Source organism: Larus michahellis, chromosome 6 (genome assembly GCF_964199755.1).
Source record: "Larus michahellis chromosome 6, bLarMic1.1, whole genome shotgun sequence".
Lineage (NCBI taxonomy): Eukaryota > Metazoa > Chordata > Aves > Charadriiformes > Laridae > Larus > Larus michahellis.
The window spans coordinates 40,642,472-40,659,748 of NC_133901.1; the positions used below are offsets into that span (position 1 = coordinate 40,642,472).

The following is a 17,277-nucleotide window of genomic DNA, read 5'->3' on the forward strand; positions in this document are numbered from 1 at the left end:
TATTCTGCGTTTCAGTGTTTGATATTACAAAGTCATCCTATTTCAGTGAAAGCCATGTAACCTTTAACTGATACTGAAGCATTTTGGTTTTCTTTGTTACTGTGTTGAACTGACAGGCTATACAAATAGAATGCTTTTAATAACAAAGAGTTTTAGTTCCAGGTTGCTGCAGGTACATACATGCTTACCCTTAGCATTCAGTAATTTAGATTCAGTAATTTAACTCGTGTAAATTGGCCTACTGTTCTCAGGCATCTTCTGTAGTGTTAGAAAATTAAAGTGTAATAAGCCTTACTCTGTTCTTTATTTTTTTAACTGAGATGAAGATAGTGTATTTGAGAAGCCTTAATTTAAAAATGTTCCTGCTCCACAATGCTTGGTGTAGCAGTTTTAATGCTTTGTAACATAGATTTTTACAAGAACAGCTTCTCTTACACCCCCACCAGCAGTTTGCTCTGTAGGGAAGGGAATTATCCTGGAAATCCCGATTTGTGGTGCTGTGTGGATCCCCCAACAGGTTCATCAGTTCAGATGAGACAGTCTGATCCAGAACGCTAAAGGCATCAGTAACACTTGGATGCTGGTTTTTGTGGGCTTGCCGTGAGTTATCGCTGTCCGTCAACGATTGCTACAGCCCTTGCTGGCAAGGGGCATTGGGACACAGGATTGCTGTACGCTGCAGTGGGTTGCGGGTGGCAGTATTTTACTGTGAGACCTCTCTACCCTTGTCTTTGTAGCTAAACTTGCGCCTCTGCACCTTGGCTCTCAGCTTGACTTTTTTTATTCCCAGGGCAGTTGCATCTCCTGGCTTCTCAGTCTCCTCTGTGCTCTGCAGAGCAATGTGAACAGCCTCCCACCAGTTGGGAGAAACAACGGAAGAAAAAGCCTTACTCAGCTCCTGTTTCCTTGCCCCTATTCACAAATCCTGAAGAAATTTGTTGCTTTCCATAACAGCCATCTCCTGAAAACAAACAGGCTTCCTGGGACTCGCAGATGCAAAAAATCCTGTGTGGTATTGTAGACTTGTCACAGTTTTCTCAATAAACAAACAGATTTAGATGCTGGAAATAAATATGATTTTAGCATTTTGTTCTCAAGGAAGTGTGTGGTGGGACTCGTTGTGTGTGCATGAGATCTGCTGTTGTGGGTCTTCAAGGAGAATGTCAGCCTGGGTAGATAGTTTGGGGAAGTGAAGGAGTATGCTATCATGTTGAAAATTCCCTGCAAAACTGCTTTTTGGCAGCTTTTTTCTTTACAGGAGTTTGCACCAGAATTTCAAAACAGAACACCTGTTTCAGTATGGAATATGTCTATTAATAGGAGAAGAAAAGGCAGGATAGGCTAACTGAATTGAAATACGAACATTTAAAAGGTGCTCGCTTAAGGGCAGGGGCTTGAATGAAAGAAATCAATTAGTTGCAGCTAGGGGTAAAAAGCAAACAAAGAAAGCAAAGAGATTAATGTTTTAAAAGAGTTATCTGTAAGTCTGTTATTTACTCTTTATTTTAAAGTAGAACTTGCCTGTGTTGAAAGAGGCTGACTTGCCATTTTGTGATGTCTTCTGTAGGTGTAAAAAACCTGCTTGGGGCTTTTATATCCAGGTGCATTGTTTGTAACTAGTTTGTAGCCGGACTAAACTAAAAGTCTAACTCAGAAATAACTGATTTTAGAAGTGCTTTCCTTACTTGTTTTTTTGAGTAACGACGACCTTGCTGCTGGGATTAGCAAATTCATGCACAATAAAACTCCATCCAAAATTTTTCAGGAAGAGCAGGCACATAGGAAGTAAGTGTCTTGTATTTCAGTTTCACATTTGCCTCAGACTCTCAAGAAGTTTCTGTTGAGCTTCTGCAAAATGCCTATAAAGGAAAAAGGAAGCTTAGTAATGCAGTCAATGTTAACTGTTTTGGCCCGTAGGTTAACATAGTAAAAGCAATGCTACTTGCTGTGCAGCTGCCAAACTAATTGTACAAAAGTGTATTCTCGTCTGCTTCCATTTGGTAGTTATGCACAGCCACTGGCATATCGAGTTCTCAGGGAAGAACATTGTCCATGTGGTGGTAACAGCACATTACCATTTGTCTGTGTTGTAGGCGTTCTTCAATGCTGGTTAAAAAAAAAAAAAGGCAAACAAAAACCAGAGAAAAAGTGGTAATGTTTCTGAACTTGATTCAAATAGTTAATAAACAGGAATGCTTGTACTTTCAGGGAGTTTGAGGTTTAAGAGGGTTACTAAATCATCTGCTCTGATTTGTGTCACATCTTCATGTTTCTCCGAGTTGTTCTTGCATTGAATCTCATAACTTACCTTGAAATGTGTCTTTGGGAAGGGTATCCACTTTTAATTTGAAGGCTCACAGAGGTCAAGAACCATTGTGCTTGTAAAGGCTCTGGTGTCCTGCCTATGATTCTTCCCGTCGGCTTGGTCAAGGCTGAGCTGTTGGTTCCTGCTGTGCCTTGTGGCTAGGTTAGTGAGTCTTCTGGATCCTCTGCTTTCTCCTTGTGAGGATACAGGTTGTAACAGGCATCTTCTAGTTTACTTTGACAAACTGAGATGCTGGAAATCTAACGTGCTAGATCAAAAATGGTGCACTGATATAGTCTAAACAGGTTTTCCTGCTTCAAATTTGCACAAGTGTTTCTGATAGCTTAATTTGTAACCACCGGGCTTTATTTATTTAATTATTTTTTAAAATCCAGTATTGTCTGTGAGCATACTGTTGTGTGCTCTGGCTAATTTGTCAGAAATGCAGTTGCACACCTGTGCCTCTTCCAGGTCTGATTTGTCCTGCTGGGTTGTCCAGCAGGACTTGATTTGGTGCCAATAATCGTGGAGCCATAGTCTCAGGAAGGGTATTTTTCCTTTTACTGGTATTTTTTTGAGGCTCTCTTCTGTAACCCCTCTATTTTTCTTTACAAAGAGGCCTGACCCCTTAAGTTTCATCTCCCCCTGTATCAGTTGTACCAGTGCTATGTACAGAAGTGAAGGTGAGCTGTCTCTCTGTTGGATCTTGGGTAGCAGTCTGTGTTACAGCATCATGCATGAAGCTAATACGGAGGTGGTGTTTGTTCCTTCTTTCCATCTCCATCCTCTGAGAGAATCCCATGGTTTGAGGGGTTGGTCCTTTTTTTCAGAAGCGCAGCTTTGGTAGAATGAATTTGTTTCAAATGAAACAAAAAGTGAAGGTGTTCTGTTGTTTTTTGTTTTTTTTAGTTGTGTTTTTTTTTTTTTTTACAATCTTGCTAATCTCAGTCTCCCAGAGCATATCAGACATGACTTACTGAAGAATAATGTGCGGTGAATATTTTGAAACAACGTCATGCTTTAGTACATGTTGGTGTGAAATTTCTAATGAAATTTCCCACTGATGAGTAATTTTGAGGTCAGTAAGCCACTTTGGAAATCCTGCTGTATACTTTGATTATTTTATAACCATTTTTAAATAATGTATGGCATGTATTACTGAATCAAAAAGTCATATGGGTGCCATATACACATCCTACACTTTTGTGGTTATCTTTATTACAAATAATCCTTGGCTGAAAGATGAATCTATACTTATCTGCCACAGCTTGTTCTCTATAAAACCATACTGAATGACCCTTTTTATGTTTCTGTCCTTTATACAGTAAATTAACTTTTTCCAGTATTGCCATTGGGTTGATACCAAACTGTGATAACCATCTATGTCTTTCTTGCCTTTAAGTATTACACAATAGCTCTACTTTTTTTTTTTTTTTTACTTTATTGATGTTCCCGCGTTTAATAATGGTGGAATGCCTTCAGTCAGTAGGAATACTGGTATATTGCTTTGAGTTACTTTGGGGATGGAACTGGGGCTTTAGAGTACATTTGGGAATTTTTAATAATGCAAAGTTCTTGGTGTTTCTGTGGGCTTGCTATTCTGCATAGAAAGTAACTTTTCTCTTAAGTGAACTTTCTCATTGAGGTTGTATCTTGAACTGTATGTCAGAACTGGTTTGTAGTCAGCTTTTCTTTTAAGAATGCTGTTTGGTGCTGCATTTGAACATTTGCTGAGGCCATTCTTTCGTGGTGTACCTCTAGTAACTTAAAAACATTTTGAAGGAGAGAGTTGTTTTAGTTTTTTCTGCATTGTACACCTAACAACAGGTTTGCTTTCACTGAAGAAAAAAAATTAATATGTGCTACTGCTCTATATCTGCTAGAAAATTTTAATGATTTCTGGTTTTCTTGTAGTACAGTATGGGTCATTCGCCCAGATGAGTATTCCCAATACCGAGAGTTTTGCATTGTTCACATTTGCTGGTTTAGATGGTAGAATAAAATGTTAGGTTTTTTAGAGGTTCTAGCACTGTTGCTAATCCCAGTATTGTAAAGCTAATATAGACAAGACTTTGGAACAGTTTTCAAATCCTGGAAGTTCTGTACTTCATTGTAGTCATGGTTTTGACTGTAATGGAGTTTGAATTTTATTGATGATTTCAAAGAATGAAGGAAAGTGATGATTTTTTTTATTATTTGTTTTTCTCTCAGAGTAGGTACATGGTCTGTGGTTTTCTTGCACTTGTTAATTTTGTTTACTTATCCTCATTGCTTGTTTCCTCCTACTGCTGATACTGACTTTAGTTAATATTGAAGTTGTTATTTTCAAAGTCCTTTGGTTTAAGTGTTGGTATACATGGAAGGGGGAGGCGGGGCATGTATTTTCAACTGTAGACTGTCAGTTCTAAAGCTCCTTGTAGTAAATGAGGAAATAATACTGGTGTGAGGCACACAGCTGTGGTGACGAAGCTTACATGTCTGCTAGAAACTTCAGCAAAAGGCTTTGTTTTCATGCTGCACCTCATGAGGTGTGCTTGGGTGGGATTTCAGGTGGGGACTGGAACAGCAGAAAGCTCTTGCAACGGTGACTGCAGACAAGGCTGGCCAGGCAGCGGCATCTATGGGGTGCTGCAGAAAGATGGAGTGCCTGTTTCTCACAGGCAGATCTTGAAATGTCATTGGAATGAAGAAGCAAGACAGTGCTCTCCTCCGAAGGAGTGCAAATTGTCAGCAGGAGACATCTGATGTATTTCAGCATAGCCTGGTAAAAGCAGTGAGAGAAACAGTTGCTTTGCTGCTCTTTTTTGGGCTGGGGGTAGGAGGAAGTTGCTGAATTTAGCAGCGGAGCAAGAGGTGAATCCTTTCTGTCTTTCTCTTAAAGAAAAAAATAACCAACCGAAGGAGGAGAATAATAGGGACAAAATGTACAAATTGAATTATGCACAGGATTTGGGATCTAAACAGAATGAATGGAAAAAAGACAAAGACATGCTTTAGAATAGAGGCAAAAAATACAATATAAAGCGAGTTCCCATGGCTTCTTTACAGAAAACATTCCTGTGACGTCTTGCTTCCAGCACAGCAGCGTGGGGACGTCCAGAAGGGAACATCTCAAGTTCCACTTCTTCAGTCAAATCCTTCTGTCTCACTGAAGAGGTGTCTTAGTTTTAACTAGGTGGATCGTTGTCCCTTTTCGATGCATGGAATGAGAGAATGAAGTAAAAACAAAGGCAAGGCATTTGAGGTGAACTATTCCACGGTGAAAATGCAAGTGTCTAAGTAGGAAACTCCAAAGCACAAACTACAGATGTGCAGGTTTGACATCTCTCTGTGGGGTGCAAGGACTCCTTGATGAAAGCTAAGGCAAAATATTTATGGAAACATTGAAGCAATTTTTAATCCTCACATGTGGCTTTGTAATTTTTTCAACTTTTCAGTTAAAATACAGACATTGTAGGCCAACTGTTGTTCCCTCTGCTCATTGAGTGATTCTATAATTGATGGAGAAGCTCTTAGGGTAAAGTCTTTTCTTCCCCTCTCAAATCTGAGTTTGGCTTTGTTTGAAATTTCATCTTCTGTGCATCGATATTGCATGCAGTCTGTTTTTCAGTTTGGGATAGGGTTAGTGAGGTAGGTGAGTATCGCTTCAACTTTGCTGTAGATCGAAACAGCCTAGCAGCGTTTCAGCTATCCGTAAAGTTTCCTCAGGTGTTTTAATTCTTTAAACTGCATAAACGTGATGTTTCTGCTTATTACTTTAAAGCTAAGGTCTTTTTAGTTCCCTCGTTGTTGTTGATACTAATCATATTTAAAACTCCCGCCACGTTTATAAATAATTCCCACAATGATATGCTTCGGTCCTGAATAAAAGTGTAAATGTTTCTTAACAAGTCACACATGATAAAACCCAACAATGTTTAATGGGCTGAAGTATGAAGTTATGCTTCTTTCTGTTACCGTACAGTCTAATTTCTACTTTCAGCAGAGGATGTTGGAAGGTTTTTCGGGTTTTTTTGGTAGTGGTGGGATTTCCACTTTGTTTCCCTTCACTTTCAAATAAACAGCAAAAGCAGTTACTATGAATTTTGCAAAATGTAGGGTGTCTTAATCACTGTTTTTCCAAGAGCTTTAAACAGTACATGTTTTTCACATCTGTTAAAAATGAAGAGTACTAATTTTGTCCTGGCTGGTGTTGGCAGGAGCTGTTTCATTAGGCAAAAGCTCTGTCTGCACAGACCCTGATATCCTGGTTGGGTCCAGAGAAGGGACACCTCCAGAGTCGTTTTCCGAGGGCAAATTTAACCTGAGATGTAGATCTGAAAAAAAACTCTTTTCTCAGAAGATCGAGACACGTAACTGGAAGTTCTAGCTCTGTGGGTGGAAAGGTGGGTAAGCATCATTTCCTAAAAATTTCTCTGTGTTAGACCTACTTCTCCAGTTCTGTATGGGGTGAATATTCATGGATGATTTTATCCCCCCCCGCCATCCTGCAGGCCTCTGCAGATATCAGAGACAGGGTACAAAGCAAAGGACATGTTTTTTCATATTCCTCGTCATCTTTTCATACACTAAGTTGATAGATTTGTTTCTTGTCTTGAAAGCCTGAAAAGAGATTGCTCTTCAGAACACTGTGGTATGTACTGTAAGATATCCAAATTGTAGAGAAGGAAAAAACAAAATACTACTCCACTCACTGATTCCTAGGAAAGATAAGTATAAACATTTGTTTGCCTTGACGGCAAACTTAGAGCTAACATGTCTTAACAGTGTGATGGACAGTGTGGTGTTTACTTCGTGAATGTGTTGGTTTTGGAACAAGGTATGATTATAATCAATAACAAGCTTTGTCTCCAGCACTTGTGGATCACTGAGAAAGTGTTTCTCTAGAAAGCCGATGTGGGTAACAGGAAATTAGGGGAGACTTTAAGATGTTAGTTATGTTGAGTGACTAGGGACACCTTACTAATGTGGGGAAAAACATTGCCATCTCTAATGATTATCTAAGCTGTATTTAAATTAGTCATTTAAAACAAACAAACAAAAAAAGATTTTAAAGAAAGTGAATAAAGAAATTACATGGTGAGCATCTCATACCATGGTTTGGAAACCCTGGAACTGGATTTTGATGTTGTAGTCCTCCTGCTGCCCTAAAGGAAGGCAGGTTGATTGAGGTAGCTATACCACAGGTTACACACACCTGAAAGAAGGATCTACAAGTGCAGAAGGCCGCTTGGGCCTAGAAGAGAGGGATGATGAGTACACAGGCTGTTTGAGCTCAGAACCCAGTCCAGAAGTGAGGAAACTTGCAGTTTTCTCCCCTGGAACAGGGACATTTGCTGATACCTGTGGCATGCTGATGGTACTATGTGGGGGATGCCATGCAGCAGTGTCTGACCCCTTCTGCCTGGAAAAGCTGGGTATAACAGAAGAAAAACAAGTGGTTCATATGTGCTTGCTTGCAATGATTTACCTGAGCTACATAAAGTGAAGTAGGATTTTCATGAGGATTATTTGGGGGGGTCACTATTAAGTCTCTGCTCCCTGCTTTTGTTTGTGCTCTTTTGTCTTTGAATAGAAAAACAATTGTGACAGCAAAGCTACTTTTAACAATAGTTTGCCGTGGTTGCATTTTGAGCAGAAGTTTGTTATTTTGAAACACAGCTCAGTGCCTGTTAGCACCAGCGTACATACCTCTGAACAGAAGCTGTGTAGTAAAGTAGTACTTAATAGTCTATTCTGCTGAATCTGTCACTTTTCCTACTCTGAAACTTTGGGAGTGTGCAATATTGAGTTTGCTAATTGGTCAATCCAGCGAAGTGGACTACTTAATGTGTGGGTACATCAAAGATAAATGGTGATATATCACTGGGCAGAAAACAGGCGAAAAAGTATTTAAATGTGTTAGCTTAAGAAGTGTTTATGCATTGGACGTCTGATATTACAGAGTAATTTGGACTGATTTGCTGCAGTACTAAGTTTCTTGTAAGTTCCATTACTGAGTGGTGGTGTTGCTGGGATTTAAGCTGTTATTGATTATTGGCTTCTAAGTAGCACGACACAACCAAAAATACGTTAATCTTGGGTATCTTAGATGCAAGTCGAAACTACAGCTTTCAGAAGGATGGTAATTCTAATGATCATGCAGGGTATGGAAAATAAGTTAAAAAAAGAAACCAAACCAAAATAAAAAAACCCAACAACAAAACAGTATATGCTACAACAGTAGTTATAAGCAATTTGATTTTTATCTGTCGTGTCCAGAAGAAAGCTGCATGTTCAGAAATTCAGGCAAACTAAACAGAAACCTACAAATCTAGTTATGTATATACGTGCATCGTTACGACATTTTTCAGCAGCTTTTATATTGAGGCTCAACAAAAGCAAAACCTGTTCCATGTGCTTCTGTATTTTATTTGTTTTACACTTATTGATTAACTAGCAAGTTATTTACAGTACAAAAAAATTCACCAGTAAAGCAGCAGCATCACTGGCAGTCAAAGAGTAAAGCAAAAAAACTTCTTTCAAGTGGTCATCAGTAAAGGATTAATACAGAGAGGTATTTCAAACTTTGGTTCCGTGTTTGGTGTGGCAGTGTAGTTTTATTTTCCGTATTGTCTGTCTTTGTTAATGTGAATCTTCAGTTGGGTACAAACTAAGAGTAATGGGGAAGACCCCGGTAAAGCACATGTATCTTCCGCTGGAGCGGTGTTGCCTAACCTTTGTGCTGGGAATGGCCACTTGCCTCTGGTGGGCTGAGAGGGGAGCGGTGCAATATGGCCCCATTCTTACTGCCATTCTGGCCCCGTTTGCACACACGGTCATTACAGTCCTTCTAAGGAACAGTTAACTTGTGTTTTGAAGAAATATGTTGCTTGTATGCAGTGAACTTGAGGACTTAGGGGAGCTGGGCTTCTTGCTTTATGGACTATGCTCATTTTACATGTGCATTGGAAATCCATTGCTACTGAAAATGCAAGATGTGCAGGAAATGTATACTCTGTGTGCATGTGCAGTGATGAGATGGAGAAACAGCCTTATGAAATAGAGCCATTTGGAAAGGTCTGTGGACTAGATTTAATTTTCCTGCTAGGTCATTCCTGCCTTGGCCTGTAACTTCTGTTGGCTCAGGTTACAGCTCTTGTGTACTGGAAGCAGAGACTCCAGCCCTGATAACTGTCTGGGAGCTTGTTCTACATGACGATGTTTAAGTGACTGAAAAATAAGTGCTATAAAGCATGTGTCTAATGAATAGTCAGATTGTTAGGGTTGTAACGTCGAGTGCTCAAAAAAGGAAATGTTTAATGTTTGTCTGCTACCTTTTCTTTGTGGTACTTTATTACCATATAGTCTTTAATTACATTAAGACTTGCACAGCAGCGTGTGGTCATGGTTAAACTGCTAAGTAAAAGTTATTTGACATTTTTCTAGACCCTGTCTTGACATTTTGTAACAGAAAATGTGGCTTTTTCACGTGCTGCATTTATATTAACTATTTAATGCCAGTATTTTGATGTAATAAAAACTCTTGAAGAAAGTACACTCTGATTTTTATCTGTTTTGAAGGCATTAAAATTATTTTTAAACTAAGTAAATTTAGGAATTGATTGTATTAATTACGGACTTCATATAGCTTGTTGTGCTTTGTGATGAACCAAGTGCATTAATATTATAAATACTGTTTGTGAAATTAGCTTGTTTTCATAACTTGCTTATTTCATTTTTCACTAGCTATGTGTTTCAGTTGTGCAAGACTCTTGTAGGTCAACATCAAAATGCAGAGAGAGAGAAGCTATTTTAAGTGTTTACAAATCTGAAGTGGAATGGAATTGCATACCATCAAACAATTTACTTCATTGCTGATGCTAAGAGATTATTTAGTATGTACGAATACTTATGAATGTTTGTGTTCAGGAAGCTGGTCAGTTTTGAGGACTCTTTAAAGTGCTGTCCCTTGTGTGGCTTTCCAGACCACAAGATGTATGCACCCCTGCCTTGAAGGTAACTGAGGTTTTGAGAGAGGGTCTCATAAGGCTGCATGAGTGATGTTGAGCAGAAAACATCTGATCATGGTTAAAACTGGCTTGGGAGTAAAATGTATGTCTTATGTCATTTGACTTAGCTCATTTCTCTAGTCGGTCTGTGGCCATTGCAGGTTCATACAGCAATATGCTGGATCACTTGGTAGGCATCGAGTGAAAAACTTGCTGTGACTGGAGTTAGCAGTAGGAACGTTGTGACAGAAGCATTTTGACACGTCCAGCCAAAACCTAATTGACCTTTTAAAAAGGAGGGGGGTGGGCGGAAGAAAGGGAGAGAGAATTTCCTTATATAAATGGAGTTTGAAAGGCACTGTATTTTAGTACTTTAAGTAATTGCTTATAATACAGATATTCCTTTATTATTGTAATAAAAACCAGATCTTTTTTTTTTTCTCTTAACAGCAGCAGTCATCTATTGAATAGCTGAAATGGAATAGGAATAGTATTTTGAGGCAGTTCTGCAAGTGGCTTTAATGTTACTTGATAGGTAATATTTAGAGTAGTTGAAGTTATTAAGTCTGAGGTTCAATACTGGTATTTTTTTTTTCCATTAGTGTGTTTTGGAAATAACATCTGGTAAGCCTGTAAGTTGCAGTGTTTTTTAAACAAACAAAAAAACCCCTTTCCTCCTCATCTACCAGGTTTGGGTTTAAAAAAAAGAAAAAGACCAGCAGCTTGGGGTTCTGAAGGAAACATACCGAGGTATTACTGCTTGTTTGTTTGCAAAAGTATGGGGCTTCTGGGAGATAGTGTATGCCCAAAGTTAAAAATGCGCAATTCTGCTGTTTGTGTAGCTCTGTTGCTCCTGAAAATGCATCTTAAAGAAGGGAAAAGGAGAAAAAGAAAAAATGGAAAAAGTACTTTTATGTCAGAACTGAGGAAGTGACCCTGGGGATTGCCGTAGATTAAACAGGAAGTTACACTACAAATTGGACCCAGAACTTGAATTCCAACTCACCGCTTTAACCGCAGGAGCATTCACTCCCTTTTCCCTGCAGAAAGGCCACCCAGCTGAAACAGTCCTTTACTTGGGGGGGAAGCTGTGTCCATGTCATACGGGGGCTGTGGTGGAACTTCCTCGTCCTTCAGCCCTTGCCGGATAGACGTGTGCTGCTGGGCAGTTGGCAGGAGTGTGAGCTGCGTAGTCTCTGACTTACTGTTGACTTCTGTTCTTGTGATGGTTCATGTTTCTCACCGTCCGAAACGCACATTGCGTGCAGTGTGCTTGTTTCAGGTGTGGCTGGAAGGTTGGTAGGAAAAAAAATAGCTCTGGGCTGGGAGAACTGCAGTGTAAAAGTTCCTTCTGTAAAGGAACTGTATCAGCTCACTAGAACATTTGTTGCATTTGTAGACCAGTAGTTTTCCGTACAGCTTTAAACTGGTGCCAGGAAGTATGGCGAGAGCAGTGACTTGAGTTCGTACTGCTAGAGGAGGAGTGTGTAATTCAGGAGAATTGTGAAACTTAGATTTTATTTTATGCAAGAACTACATTTTCTAAAATCATGCCATTGTAACTTTCTGCACTTCACGCCCTTTTTACCTCATCATATTTTTTAGTAGGACTTTCAGAAAGGCTATTTTCTGAAGTGACAGCTTTAGTTCAGTGTAACATGTGCAGCAACTGAGATCATCTCTTCTCAAATCTGCCCCAACCTTTCAGTCTATATTCAGTAGCAAAGATTGAGTTTCTTGTGTACAGCAACCAGATTAAACTGCTCTTCAGCTCCATCTGCAGGCCTGTATTGTCCATAGGGTCCTGCCAACAGAAATTGCACGGTACAAAGATGGATGAATGGTAAAGAGGTCATGGTGGCTCTTGCCTTAAAGATGAGGGACCTTCAAGAGTGGATTAGGTCAAAGCAGTGCTTGGTAGGCTGTTTCCAACAAGATCCCTTGACATCTAGTGTCACCTCTACTCTGGATGCTGCTGGAGACAGGTAGCATTTTTCGCATGTGTGCAAGCCAGGCACACTTGGCACCTGGCTTTCAGGTGGTCGAGTGTAGGTGACTGAAGCAGATTGTGAAGTACTTGTTGCTGAAGTTGTGTCCGAAGTGATAGCTGAAACCAAAATGCAAGAACTTGGTCTTACCAGATCACTGATACTGACTAAGGAGTATGTATTAATCGTGATTGTTGAATCTGCTTGCTTACTGTGCAGTATCAGGAAGGTTTGTGAAGCTTTTAGAAGAACTAACCAGGGGGGAGAAGAGAGTGTGTAGAGCTGTGATTTTTTTAAAATTATTATTATTATTAAGATTTTTTTTTTTAATTTTTTAATTTGACTGTGTTCAAGCAGGTGCCTTATCAGAAATACTGGATTTTGCTGCTTCATAAAATCATGCCACTAGAGCAGTGTGATTTGGTTATGGTCCAATGATACAGAAAGAGGGCATCCCACCATAAGCAGAAGCTGCTGCGTGTACTAGAAGCAGGAGGGCAGAGGGAAATCTAGCAGTGTGAGCTTGGTTTGCCAAAGGTATGTTTACAGAAAGAAGAACTGAGAGCAGGAAAATATTTTAACACTAAACTTTTCAGAGTTTATGCAAGTATATGCAGAATGTGGAAAAGTAATTCTAATGAGATTCTCTTCCTAATATTATACTCAGTTACTATGTAAAGTTTAGGAGAAGTATGTTTCTTAATTCTATTAAAATTAGGTCATTGGATTATAAGTTCACAAGGACAGGTTTTTACAATACTTCATGTATCAACTCTACTAGTGATCAGGATTCACATGCTACTGCAATAGAAATAATAGGATTTTTCATCCTAGGAAATAAGAGCTTTTGTGTGTTTTATGTGCATGAGGTGCTTTTTTCCCCTCTCGTCATTCTTGATTTCTTGCAAAGTAACAAAGTCCTTGCTGTTTATGGTCTTGGCCACAATAATTACAGATTTTCCTCAGTGGATGTGCCCATGAAGTGCTCTGCGTTAGCTATACATGGAGTTTTGAGACACAGGAGATGAGTGGATGTGACTGTGGTTGTGCAGAAAAACTGTGGTGGAAGTAGATTGCTTGTTTAGGTTCCCAGGATTGGCTGATCAGTTGTTATCATTTTATATCACTCACTGCCTTAGCAATTTATTTTGTAATATAGTACACAGAACAGAGTGAATTGCTATTAGTGTTTTTGGATGTTGAATGTGATATGGGTAATAGAAAAATAGCTAAGAACTCTGTACCCTCATAGAAGACCTACTGTCTCTGATTTCCATGCTCTGTTTCTCTTTTTGCTGATCATCTCAGAGCCTCTTTTCAAATGCAGATACTTGATAAAAAGGCAGATTATCCATATGGAAACACAATGTATATGCATCCAGAAAAATATTGCAGTGACAGAGTCTGTACAGGAAATTGTATTAAAAACTGATTTCTTTTTTTTTAATTACTGTATTAAAACATCAGTTTGATTATGGGCTGAGTAACAGATTGCAAGATTTTAGGCAATATTAAGGTAAACATGAATGATTTTGTTATTTAAGATATTTGAACTATCTCCAAATAATGAGTGGCAAGATGAAGGGAAAGTTTCAGAACGAAATTATGTGGATTTAGAAGAAATATAGTAATGTGTTACGTGCTTTTTTACCCAATCTTAATAACTGTATGGTGTTTTTTTTGACTAAAAAGTTCGTGTTGAAATTGCTAACCCTTGGGTAATTTAAACGGACATTCATTGTATTAAATATGAAGTATAGATATCTGGAATTTACAGTTCATATTTAGTGTTCTGTTGAGAAATACATTCTTCGTATAATGGAGGCAGATGTAATCATACTCAGCTTTTCCTTTGAGCCAGTTGAACACAAGCCAGTGTCCTGCGTGGTATAGGCAGAGGGGGTTGTTGCAGAGCAGTTTAAACAGGTCTAAATGGTGGCTGTTCATTCTTTGTTTCCACGTGCCAGTGCTCTGCCTGTGTGGTATGCCAGTTTAGGAAGTGGATCCAGGAGAGAAAAATGGGAGGAGGAAGGGAAAGGATTAGTTTTTGGGTGTCTCCTCCTGCCTGTGCTGGCCTGCTGCCTGGCCGCATGAGCACCCGTGCAAGCACAGAGGAGGGGCATTGCTGTTTGGCTATGAGTGGGCTGGGATCTTGGCAGCCCGTGTTCAGTTGGCCTAAGCACTCATCATTAATGTAACACCAGGATCTGGCTATGAAGTGTTGTGCAGGCTCGGTGCTGTAATAATGTGATTTTTGAGCTTTTGATTGGTGCAAATCATGAGCAGAACAAATCTGTGCAAGTTAGAGATGAACAGAAATCAAAGTAGAAACGCCCTGATTCTTTTCTTCTAATTTAATTTTAGGTAAATTTGGTCTGTGTTACTGTCTTTTATTGTCTGAACCATTGAAAGGCAGACACCAGTAGAAATCCTGTGTAGTGAAGGCAATGGAGGGGTTGATTTTGGAAGAGCATGCATGAATTTTAACGATTTGAGGACAATGAACGCTTGCAATTTGACTTGTTTACTCTGTTCTGAAATGTCTGTGAAGACATAAGATTGTTAGTAGCTCTAAGCCAAGCCACATTTAGAAAGTGATAGATGATGTTACCAAGATCAGTTAGATTCGTTGAGTTTTAATCCTCTGAGATATGAGCTGACAATTTAGCACTTCTTTAGAGCTCTTGGACAACTCTACATTGTCTTGATATGACCAGTCGTAATATCAACGCTGACCGTGATGGATTAGTGTTTCTCTGCCATTGAGATGCACAAACATTAGAGAGGAGGTGCTGGGCAGGACCTAAGCTCCTAAACTAATGAAATGTGCCAGACCGTTCTGTTCTTTTCTTTTTTTCAGGTTGAGTTTGTGCCAGCTCTGCTGGTGACAGGGAGAAGGGAGCTGGTGGTAGATAGATAGTAGGAAAGGGCCAAGAAAAGAAAGCAATAGAGATGGGAGAAGACACAAAATGGCAAAGATGAAGATGTGAAGAGAAGGACTTGATGGAAGGAGGACTCACCTGAGAAACTTCCAAACCACCACTTTAGATTTTATGATACTGGATTTAAAGACATTTATGTTCTTTAAGTAACTTTTCTTGTAGGCATGGAAGGTGTCTCTGTTAAGTAATCGTCTCTTTGACTACTAGGGAGTATATCATTTCAGTTAAAAGATCACTGACATAATGAAGTCTTTCAAGCGTTTCACAGTGTACAATATGTATAAAGAGATGGCTAGTTTGGCACTTTTTGGGCAGAAGATTATGGAACTAAGATTTCAGTAAAACTCTAGTTATGCTTCTGTTTCAGTTCTTAAATTTTCCTCTATCAAATTTTACTGAAATAAAGCTTACTGAATCTTTACATACTGTAAGCTATAAGCTGGTATCATTTTATTAGAATTGGGACAAATCACAAATCTGCTGTTCAAGTGAAATGGATTTTATTGCAGGGGATGAAAATGCTCCTCAACGTGGCATTGTCTCATTTGTTAAAGGTGGTGGCTCGGGAATTCTGTATTTCTGTCATTCTGGGCTCTGTTTGGCCTGTGGAATTAAGAGTTGGCTCTACCAATTTGTACTTGTGATCTTTTATTTGGCCATATGAAATACCCTTTGTGGCCTTTTAGAGTGGGCTTCCAAAAGATAACTTCTGTGTTCCATTTATCAAGTTTCTAATACATACATTAAAAAAACATACAAACGTCTGGACTGTAGGGGATGTGAGGGAGCGAGCTCACAGGCTGGCTTTCTGTCGAGTAGTGCCTAGCTGCTAGATGAGAGCTGAAATGGAAATTGTCTTCTCTAGTGATTCTTCATGGGGAAGATTTCCAGAGTATCTCTCCTCTTGTGAAATTTGGAAATCCTCAGGGTAAAGATACCACGTGGCATTTTTTAAAGTTGATGTTGTATGTAGTGAAGTAACAGTTCTGAGAAGTAATATATTGTTTTCCTGGGCTGATGGTTGGGTAGAAATCCTCGTGAGATGAGCCGTGCTGCCTGTGGCTCAGAGCAAGGCGTATCTAGGTGAAAGAATAAACGCATTATTTGACTCCTAGAAAGGAGGGCTGCATTCTGAGGGGTCTGGAAAGAAGACACAGTGCTGAATACAGCAGTCCCAGAGCTGTGCTTCATCTCGTAATGGAGAATGTTTAGAGAGGAGTTTGTTTTTAGGAATAGAATATGTAAAAGTAGGTATCTGTGTATAAAGTTTAAAAGGTTGGGGTGTTTGTGCATTTGGTTGGGGGGAGGCCACTTTAAAGCATCAGTGTAGTTTCCCAAGTTGAAAGATGGGGAACAAAAAAGGAAGAAAGGTGATATAATGTTAGAAAAGGGGATAGTAACAGCACTTAGTTCCAACATGCTGTTCTCCAGGATGATGAACAAGATTAAAAAAAACAGGTGGGGGGCATTTAAAGGGGAATGGAATAATTGCAGCTTTTAATGTGCAAACTTGTTCCCTTTTTGCTTAAAACTATGTCTTTATTTCACAGCAAGCAAGGGCAGAGCAGGAAGAGGAATTCATCAGTAATACTCTATTTAAGAAGATTCAAGCTCTGCAGAAAGAAAAAGAAACACTTGCAGTAAACTATGAAAAGGAAGAGGAATTTCTCACTAATGAGCTCTCAAGAAAACTGATGCAGGTAATTGGTGTCTTTACTGATGTTTCTCGCAGGAGCCTCAGGACCAACTGATGGGTGACTGCAGTCAGAGGGATGTGGTCAGGTCATAGCTGTTAAAAATCTGACACTTGATAAAAGCAAAGTACAAGAAGTGTAGTGAGTAAGTGTTTTTTAATATGTTGCTTTAAAGTTTGCATCTGCAAAGTCATAGTGTTGAGAACCTGAAAGTTTGGATAGAGGCGCATAGAAGCGGATATAGCTTAAAGTAAATGTTAACTGTCTTACAGAAGAGAGTTACTGATTAATTTAAAGTGTTAGTGAAACAGACACTTTTTGCTGAAGTATTTCATATTTAACAGGAGTCCTGAAATA

General features: G+C 39.2%; 1 protein-coding gene across 2 annotated transcripts in view; it reads left to right on the forward strand.

Moving 5' to 3' along the window:
* The window catches only part of CCDC6 (coiled-coil domain containing 6), a 53,542-nt gene that overhangs the window by 3,821 nt on the left and 32,444 nt on the right, over positions 1-17,277 (forward strand). For both annotated transcript variants that reach the window (XM_074590969.1, XM_074590968.1), the window contains exon 2: positions 16,777-16,926. In XM_074590969.1, the coding sequence (XP_074447070.1) occupies positions 16,777-16,926 (150 nt within the window). The remainder of the gene's footprint in view (positions 1-16,776; positions 16,927-17,277) is intronic.